The sequence below is a fragment of the Centropristis striata genome, chromosome 13 (assembly GCF_030273125.1).
Source record: "Centropristis striata isolate RG_2023a ecotype Rhode Island chromosome 13, C.striata_1.0, whole genome shotgun sequence".
Lineage (NCBI taxonomy): Eukaryota > Metazoa > Chordata > Actinopteri > Perciformes > Serranidae > Centropristis > Centropristis striata.
This window is the reverse complement of record NC_081529.1, coordinates 36180267-36191038: the sequence shown is the minus strand read 5'-3', so window position 1 is coordinate 36191038 and position 10772 is coordinate 36180267. Positions and strand designations below refer to the sequence as shown.

Sequence of the window (10772 nt, the reverse complement as noted above, 5' to 3'; positions counted from 1 at the left end):
TATATATATATATATATATATATATATAAATACATACATACGTGTGTGTGTGTGTGTGTGTGTGTGTACATACAATATATATACAATATAATAAATAAAATACAATAATATATATATATATATATATAAAATATATATATATATATATATATATATTTATAATATATATAAATGGTATACACACAAATCCAAATGTATTTCATAATTAACTACTATCTTATGGAAGCGGCAAGGAACTTTTACAGTTGTGTGTGTATACAATATATATACAATATAATAAATATAATACAATAATATATATATATATATATATATATATAAATATAATTTGTATATATACATATATATATATATTTATATATATATATATATATATATATATATATATATATATATATGTATATACAAATTATATTTATATATATATTTTTTTTATATATATGTTTTTCTCGATGGCTTTGGTGCATTTTTCACATTATTATTAACATTTGCACAACAATAAGTTCAACCTCCACAACATTTAATCATTTGTGCTCATAATAGTAGCAGTTTCTCCTTACAACAAATTACAACATGCATCAATTGCTTTCATACAACTATCTGCTGTTTTATAACATTATCATTGCTTATGTCATGTCAGTCAAAATTAACTATACTTGTGAATGCTGAATAGTCATTTCATATAAAACTATTAGTCCTCATTTCATTGCTTGAGCCTTTGAGCTTTTGTATATAATTTTATACCCAAAAAAAAGGGTTTGTGTTAAGACATGTTATGGGAACATGTAGAAATGTTATGTATGTATTGTTAAATATAAACATGAACTATATATTTGAAAGATAACTTTTCTCCAGCTGGGCTCCTGCTAATTTGAATTAAAATTCCTAGCAATAGAATTAACACATTTTTAACACAAAAACGTGTCTATATAAGGACAACACTTTATTGTCAGAATTTTGACTTTATTCTCAAAATTTCAGAAAAAAAGTCAAAATTCTGACTTTAAAGTCAGAACTCAAATATGTTTTTCTTGTGTGGCCCTAATCCTCTTCTGAAAATATGTAATGGTAAAAAACAAACAAACACCAAGCTTCTTCCTTCGACATAGATGGTCCCTACCCCAAAAGTTTATTTTAACTAATAAAACTAAGGAAGTGACATTTAAACTGCTACATAGATTTTACCCCACAAAAGTGCTGTTACATAAGTTTAAAGTTGATATTGAGGTGGAATGTGTTTTTTGTGATCTGCACCCTGAAACTATCTCACATTTATTTTGGTCTTGTGAATCTTCATACAAACTGTGGAAGGACATTGCCTCGTTTGTTAACACAAATATTTTCACTGGTTTTACTTTGCATTATAAAGATGATGTCATATTTGGCTGTTTTGATCACAAAAAGAAGGATGATGATGCATATTTTCTTATAAATTTAATTTTTTAATTTTTTTCATACACAAATGTAAGTTTTCAAGTAAAAAAACTAATTTATTTTTGTTTAAGTTAGAGTTTGAACAGTATATCTCAACTCTCTCCTGTCTACAAAACAAAAAAGCTGCGAAGACTGCCAACATATGCACTGCCTTTAATGTCTTTAACATGTAATCTTGCGTCTGTTTATTTTATAATTTATTTGTTTTTGTTTAATTATCTTCCATTTAATTATTCTTCTATTTTAAAAAATATATATATTATTTACTTCTATTTTATTTTTTGCATTGTTTATATTTCTATAACTCGTTTCTTCTTGTTTGTAACTGTGCATTGTATTGCTGTTTGATATAAAAAATAAAAAAAAAGCTTCTTCCTTCGCAGATTGATGACGACATCTTTCTTCACCGGAAGTGACGTTTGAAACGCTTTTTGTAGTTCTGCCAGAAGTTCTCCTTGACAACAGTTTCATTCTGTCTCAAATACGTCATAATATTTCACTCTTATTAGTGTCTTATAAAGACAATAGTCACTATTTTGTTACATTGACTCGGACGAAGACTTTCCCCGGCGGTGAGCCTCGCTAACGGCCGGACTTATTGATTATTTATTATTTATGTTATTGATAACATCTACCGCTAACGTTAGCATCTGAAGCTAACGCTAACCAGCTGTAGTTAACGCTGCGGTAGCTTCTGTTTTTAGTCTGCAGCCACATTTATTATAAGATATTTACAACTAGCGGCTTATTTAACAGCTACAGAAACAGAAAATAAATGCTCTAAGCTAAGCTAAGCTACTTCACATAGCAAACAGTGGTTAAGTTTCACTGTCACATTAACATTTTAGGTTTTAAAGGCATTAAAACAGATCAAACCCAGTGTTGGTGCAGAGGGATGGTGGTGTGGTGCTGAGAGAGGAACTAGTGATGTCTGAGGGGGTTCACTCTGCTGGTCTGGAGAAGGAGACACATGGGGACCAGGCTGGACCACCTCCTGGTCCTCCTCTTACTGGAGCTCCTGGTCCTGATCTACAGGGGTAAGACCTCCTTTAACGCTCTATTCACTAACTGCCTCAACAAGTAAACAAGTCATGTTTACCTCTATACACAGGTACATCTAAAAACATTAGAATATCATGAAAAAGTTCATTATTTTGTATGTCAGTCATTTCAGAAAGTGAAACTCATACATTATATAGATTCATTAGACATAGAGTGAAATATTTCAAGCCTGTTTTTCTTGTAATTTTGATGATTCTGGCTTAGAGATAATGAAAAACACAAAACTCCTCCTCCTCCTCCTCCTCCTCAACTTCTTCCTCCTCCTCCTCTCTCTTTCTTTTCCTCCTCCTCCTCCTGCTTCTCTCCCCTCCTCTTCCTCTTCTTCCTCCTCCTGCTCCTCTCCTCCTCCTCCTCCTCTTCTTCCTCCTCCTCTTCCTCTTCTTCCTCCTCCTGCTCCTCTCTCCTCCTCCTCCTCTTCTTCCTCCTCCTCTTCCTCTTCTTCCTCCTCCTGCTCCTCTCTCCTCCTCCTCCTCTTCTTCCTCCTCCTCTTCCTCTTCTTCCTCCTCCTCCTTCTTCTCCTTTCCTCCTCCTCCTCACCTCCTTATAAATATTTCAAGCCTGTTTTTCTTGTAATGTTGATGATTCTGGCTGAGAGATAATGAAAACACAAAACTCAGTGTCTGAGAGAATATTGATCAGAAGTTGAATATGTGAGTAATTTGTCCTCTTTTGTGTTTTCATTCTCTCTGACCCAGAATCACAACATTACAAGAAAAACAGGCTTGAAATATTTCACTCTATGTGTAATGAATCTATATAATGTACGAGTTTCACTTTCTGAAATAATTGACAAAAATATTGAACTTTTTCATGATATTGTAATGTATTGAGACGTCCCTGTGTTCCTTCCAGTCTCCTTCCTGCCGGCCCCCCGTCCTCAGAGTGCAGCCCCTCCCCTCCTGCTGAGGCCGGCGGCTTGTTGTCGTTGCCGTGGGAGCTGGTGACCCACATCGCCTCACACCTTCCTGCCGAGTGTGTTATCAACGTGCTGCCAAAGGTGAGTTTTAAAGGTTTTCTTGGTGCCTTTGAATATCTCTTGTGGGCTGATTTTCTTGCTAATTTTGTTGTTTATAGTAAGTAAGTCAACCAAAATAAACAAAAAATAACTAGTGTTTCCATATTATTACTAGAGGCCAAAAATACTCAATCCAGATAGTATAAAACGTCCCTCTTCCTTCTCTGTCTAGGTTTGTCACACATTGAGTAACGTGGGTAAAGACAGCACGGCTTGGCAGCTCCGGGCTCACAGACTGATCGGGTCCAGAGCCGGGTTCCCAGTGGGGCCCCGGGACGAGTTCGACTGGCCCTCCGCCTGTCTGGAGATGGAGCAGCTGATCACCTGCTGGACAGGACAAGCTCACCTGGTGGCCAAACAGAGCCAAGAGGACGAGGAGGGGAGGGTCCAGGTGAGGCCCTGGCAGAGGGCCGACCAGGACGGGGAGCCTGCTGCAGGAGGAGAGGAGGAGGAAGATAGAGAGGATGAGGAGGAGGAGGAAGGGGTCGGGGTGGGGGCTCAGGAGGCGGCGTATGGTGCTGATGAAGGCATGGAGGTGGTGATGGAGGGCGAGGATGATGAAGTGCGGCCGGTTGCCGGGGGCGACCAGCTGGCCAGGTTGAGGGAGGAGCTGGAGGAGCGGCTGGAGGACGGAGCCGCCCTGATGGAGGAGGAGCGGGAGCACAGGATGGTGTTTGATGGGAACGATGGGAACGATGGGGAAGAAGCTGCACGGAACCACCAGCAGGTCCTGGCAGGGGCCAGGAGCCTGGGCAACGGGGCCCCGGTGGAGATGGAGCAGCACCAGGCCCCCCGGAGCCCCAGCCCCCCCCCGGCGCTGGAGTGCATCACGCTGCCGTCGGGCCACATCGCCCAGGTCAACTCAGTGCTGTTCGTGGGGGGGGAGGGGGGGGTCTGCGCCACCGGCTCCAGAGACTGGAACGTGAAGCTGTGGGACCTCAAGGCCGCCGCCGGACCCTCGCTGCTGCACACCTTAGGGGGGCAGGGGGACTTCAGCACCCACCGGGGCTGGGTCTGGTGCCTGGCGTCCCAGGGACCCCTGCTGGCCTCGGGGGGCTTCGACAGCACCGTGAGGCTGTGGGACCTCCAGGCGGGCGGGGCGGAGAGGGGCCTGATCAGGGCCGGGGCCGCCGTCCTCTGCTTGGCCTGCCAGCCCGACGTGCTGCTGGCTGGGACCTTCGACAAGAGGGTCAGCATGTACGACACCAGAGGTGAGGGGCTTCTCCTCACGGAGTCTGCATGAAGTACAAATACAAGTCATACGAGTCATTGTCAGCCATTATGAGGATAATGTGTTGTGTTCTAGAGGATTATTAGTATTTCATAGGGCTGCACTATTATGGCCAAAATGATAATCCTGATTATTTTGATCAATATTGTAATCCCGATTATTAATCACTATTATTCATCATGTTAGGGAAAACATTTGTATTTTATTGCTCTACTTTTAAACAAACAATAGGAACAGTTTTTAGTGTCTGGTGCTTGTTGTAAACAAACAGAGATCAATAAGTGAACACCTCCTGCAGCAGCAGCACATACACACTGTACTGCTACAGAGCAAACTGTTAGCCTGTTAGCACATACACACTGTACTGCTACAGAGCTAACTGTTAGCCTGTTAGCACATACACACTGTACTGCTACAGAGCTAACTGTTAGCCTGTTAGCACATACACACTGTACCAACGATCGGGTTAATTTAATCGTGGCGGCCAAAATCATGATCACGATTAAAATTAAATTAATTGTGCAGCCCTAGTATTTCCTCTGGATAAATAAACTATCATGGTATCCTTGGACGTGTAGGAAGGCTTTTAAAAGTCAAATAATGATGGGATTCTTACTGCTACACTGATTTTCTCCTGATAATGAAGGTAAAGACGCTGCTGAATTTACTGATTCACTGTTTAATTTAGACTCCAAACACGAGGATTCCTTCAGTCGATGCTACGAAACTGTTAAACACATCAGTAGCAACATTTCATTTGGTTTATTAATACCTCACTCTGTGTTTTGTTGTTAGCATCCAGCTGATAAGTGATTTTTTAAGACTGATTTTAGATGGGGAAAAATACAAACTACGAATATGGCTATAAAGTTATTGTTAAGGTAAATTATTTAGGTAAAATTATAGGTAAAATGTATAGTTTTTCATGTGGATTGTGCACCAATTTTGCCTGACTATGATTATGCAAAGGTATTTAGGAGGGTGTTTAAAAAAAACCCAACTTAACTATAATTATTGATACATTATTTATACAATGAAAACGTTGGATGAACATCAGTTCTGTATTTAAATAGAGAATTGAAAAAAAGAAAACAATTCTTAAATAGTATTGTTTGTTCACCTGCTGACCATGTAAAGACAAAATAATAATGAAAAGATAAATAGTACTGAATGTTCACTGTCAGTCAATTGCTGACAATTTAAATGCTAATAAGTGAATTTAAAGTAAATGGCTATATTGTACTGTTTGTTCATCATTTAAAGAAATAATGAATAAACTAATAGCCTAGAATCACACATTTGAATAACGTGTTAATAGAGCAGTGACAGAACTAAATGCACACAATAGCACATAGCTATCAGAGAAATTACAAAGAAGAAACATTTCTGTGGTTATTTATGATTTATTATTTTTGTTGACAGCTGCTGAACCCCTGGTGAAAAGCCTCCGTCTCCATGGCAACGCTGTGATGTGCCTAGCAGCAGATGATAAGTACATCATCTCTGGGAGCAAAGACTGCACCGTGGCCGTCTACGACCGCCGGGCCGGCAAGGGCCTGAAGAAAATACCGGTAGATACACACACACACACACACACACACACACACACATACACACACACACACAGGTTATTATAGTTAACGAAAACTAACAAAGTAAGCAAAACTAGAATTGAAAAACTATTTTCGTTAACTGAAATAAAAAATAAAAATGTGAGTTTTAAAAAAAAAAAAAAAAAGATAACTAACTGAAACTGTATTTTGTGGTTACAAAACTAACTAAAGTTATAGTGAAAATGTCCTTCGTTTTCCTCTTTGTCAACTTTTTTCATACATCATCCAGTGTGTGTGTGTATGGGGCTGAGATGATAAACCAAAGGAAATAAAGGCAAAATGTATTATGACCTCTTTGAATCTCACATCCAACACATAGCCCATTACAAAAAAAATACAACTATTAAAAACTGAACTAAAACTAAGCATTTAAAAAAAAAAACTAAATCAAAACTAGCAAACTCACTCTAAAAACGAATTAAAACTAACTGAATTTGAAAACAAAAATTCTAACTAAAACTAATGAAAAATCCCAAACTATTATAACCTTGATACACACACAGACACACACACACACACACAGACACACACACACACAGACACACACACGCACAGACACACACACACACACACACACACACGCACGCACACACACACAGACAGACACACACGCACACACAGACACACACACACACACACAGACAGACACACACACACACACACGCACAGGCACACACACACACACACACACATCCACAGACACACACACACACACACACACACAGACACACACACACACACACATCCACAGACACACACACACACACACAGACAGACACACACACACACGCACGCACAGGCACACACACACACACACAGACACACACACACACACACACACACACACACACACACACAGACACACAGACACACACACAGACACACGCGCACACACACACACACACACGCACACACACACACACACACACACACACACACACACAAACACACACAGACACACGCACACACACGCACACACAGACACACACACACACACACACACACACACACACAGACACACAGACACACACACACACACACACCTACCTGTATACCGGACTAACCCCCCCCCCCCCCCCCCCCCCCCCCCCCCGGTGTCCAGCTGGGCTCCTACCTGCTGTCTATGAGCTACAGCGGTTGTGAGGTTTGGGCGGGAGACAACGGCGGGATGCTCCACTCCTTCTCCATGCAGGCCGGGGCCCTGAAGCCCCTCTCCCAGTTTGATGTGGGCCACACAGCACTGGTCACTGGCATCCACAAGTCCCCTGGAAGCCTCTACACCTGTTCATCTGATCGTACTGTAAAGGTAGGTAGAAGGAGGCTCTCTGCCTGTTTAACCAGCTCTGTTAATGATGTATATAATCATAATATAATAATGTAGCTGTAATGTCCATCTGTGTTGCAGGTTCATGTCCCTTGTGCTCCTCCGAGGACGTTGTGCACGCTGCATCATGGAGGCGCAGTCAACGGAGTAAGTACTGTCAACCACAGTGGATACATCTAACTAGAAGATTTGTAAAGAAATTGTGAGTGTGCTTGACTCTGGCCCGTGACATTATTAGGTTACAATTTGAAAAGAAGTCAAAATGAGAAAAATAAGCTAAAATGAGAGAAAAAAGTCAAAGTCACTAAACAAAAAGTCAAAATGAGGGAAAAAAAGTCAAAATAAGAAAAAACTGTCAAAATGAGAAAAAAAAGTCAAGTCATGAAAAAAAGTCAAAATGAGAAAAAAGTCAAGTTACGAAAAAAAAGTCAAAATGAGAAAAAAAGTTGTTACGGGAAAAAAGTAAAAATGACAAAAAAGTAAAAATGAGAAAATTAAGTCAAAATGAGAAAAAAGTCAAGTCACAAAAAAAAGTCAAAATGAGAAAATTAAGTCAAAATGAGAAAAAAGTCAAAATGAGAAAAAAGTCAAGTCACAAAAAAAAGTCAAAATGAGAAAATAGTCAAAATGAGAAAAAAAAGTCAAAATGAGAGGGGAAAAAAATGAGAAAATTAAATCAAAATTAGAAAAAAAGTCAGTCACGAAAAAAGTAAAAATGAGAAAAAAAAGTCAAGTCATGAAAAAAGTAAAAATGAGAAAAAAGTCAAGTCATGAAAAAAGAAAAAATGAGAAAAAAGTCAAGTCATGAAAAAAAGTAAAAATGAGAAAATTAAGTCAAAATGAGAAAATAAAGTCGAAGTCACGAAAAAAGTCAAAATGAGAAAATAAAGTCGAAGTCACGAAAAAAGACAAAATGAGGAAATAAAGTTGAAGTCACGAAAAAAAGTCAAAATGAGAAAAAAAGTCAAAATGAGAAAAAAAGTCAAAATGAGAAAATGTAGTCAAAATAAGAAAAAAACAGTCAAAATGAGAAAAAATGTCAAAATGAGAAAAAAGTAAAAATGAGAAAAATGTCAAAATGAGAAAAAAGTCAAAATCAGAAAAATGTCAAAATGAGAAAAAACTCAAGTCACGAAAAAAAGTCCAAATAAGAAAAAAGTAAACAGTCAAAATGAGAAAAAAAGCCAAGTCACGAAAAAAAAGTCAAAATGAGAAAAAATGTTGAAGTCACGAAAAAAAAAGTCAAAATGAGAAAAAATGTCGAATTCGCGAAAAAAAGTCAAAATGAGAAAAAAAGTCGAAGTCACGAAAAAAAGTCAAAATGAGAAAATGTAGTCAAAATAAGAAAAAACTGTCAAAATGAGAAAAAAGTCAAAATTTGAAAAATGTCAAAATGAGAAAAAAGTCAAGTCACGAAAAAAAGTCCAAATAAAAAAAAGTCAAAATGAGAAAATTACGTCAAAATGAGAAAATTACGTCAAAATAAGAAAAAACAGTCAAAATGAGAAAAAAGTCAAGTCACGAAAAAGTCAAAATGAGAAAAAAAGTCAAAATGAGAAAAAAGTCAAGTCACGAAAAAGTCAAAATGAGAAAAAAAGTCAAAATGAGAAAAAAAGTCAAGATGATGGGAAAAACTGCTAAAAGAATCTAGTTGTAGTCTTGATTGACAGTCTGTCTAAAATCTCAGTGTGAGACTAGAAACTCTAAACACTAGATGTCTTTAGATGGGACCAGGTGGGACACCAGAGTTTTACACCAGTCTTTTACAAATCTTTTAAAGTCTTCTGATGTATAAGGAGCATTAGAAACAAATACAAAAGGATTCAAAGGGTTACAGAAGATTCCTTTCAGGCACAAAGTCACAATCAATCCAGTATCAGCTGTCTCTGTGGTTTCTATGTTCATTGACCTGGACTCGTTCTCAAGTCTCGAGTGTTTTTCCTCCTCCTCCTTGTGTCGTGCTGCCAGCTGAGTGTGGAGGCTGGAGTCCTGGCTGTGGCTTCAGGAGACGTGTCTCTGGACATCTGGAGGCCCAGGAAGTGACCCGGCAACACAAGCAAACTCTGTGGCGAGACTTAGAAGACGGCGGTGACGGGATTTTTGGAATCTAAACACAAGTGGATAACGCTTTAAAAAGAAAACATCTCTTGTGTTTTCAGGACAGTTAGCCTTGTGAGGTCCATGTGGCAGAACAGATGATTTTATTTTGCTGCACTGCCGAACACAAATGTTGGAAATGTTCACTTCCTTTTTACCAGTTTAAATGAACTGTACCGTATAATTTATTTTTAATTAAAATGTCTTTCTTTCTTCTGGTGATATTGTTATTTCATTGTCTACAAACAAAAACTCTGATCCACCGGATTGTGCCAGTCAACTCACTGAATCCACGACAGAAACTGATCTAGTCCCTGAAGCTGAAGCTACTCGTCATGTACAGTATAAAACTTGTATCTGAGCTTTGTGGCACAGTGATTGTATTTGTAAAGCTATTTATTTGAACACACTATTCAGTGCTAATCAATATTATCTTTTTTTTATATACGTATGTCTGCCTTGTGTGTGTGTGTGTGTGTGAGAGTTGGTTAAAAAAACTGTGTAACTATTTAATTGCTTGGATGAATCAAACTATAAATCATTTGCACAATACTTGACATAAAACACACTGAAAGACTGTTTCCATGAAGCCATGAAGTGGCCTGAAACAGCTGATTGTTTGGACGAAGCAAACAATAAAATGTCAAATTGTTTACCCGAGTCCTCGGTCAATGACTTACTGTTGACATCAAACCTTTTGTGGTACGCTGTTAAAAATGTTTGTAGAAATTGCAGTAAAATACAGTCAAATTACATCAGAAATAGGGCGTAGAATTAAAAATTGTATATCATCGTACTGCCCTACAAAGTCTAACTAGCAAAAGGTAAAACTGAGAAAGTTTTAAAACATTTTTAACTCTACGATGTATGAGTTTTAACTTCTGTTTTCCTGTTTTATTTCTATAGTGAGACTAACAAAGGATAATCTTAAATGGTCGGAGCTGTGAACAACAAAAACAAAGCTGGTCCTGATGAGAGGGAGGACATAATCTGTGA

General features: G+C 38.4%; 1 protein-coding gene across 1 annotated transcript; it reads left to right on the top strand.

Moving 5' to 3' along the window:
• The first annotated feature begins 1856 nt into the window (after positions 1-1856).
• Positions 1857-10429, top strand: fbxw9 (F-box and WD repeat domain containing 9). Its single transcript, XM_059349087.1, has 7 exons — positions 1857-2471; positions 3349-3493; positions 3684-4722; positions 6165-6313; positions 7458-7661; positions 7761-7826; positions 9648-10429. Exons 1-7 carry the CDS (start codon positions 2362-2364, stop codon positions 9720-9722), a joined length of 1788 nt encoding a protein of 595 aa, XP_059205070.1. The 5' UTR covers positions 1857-2361; the 3' UTR covers positions 9723-10429.
• Positions 10430-10772: the final 343 nt, after the last annotated feature.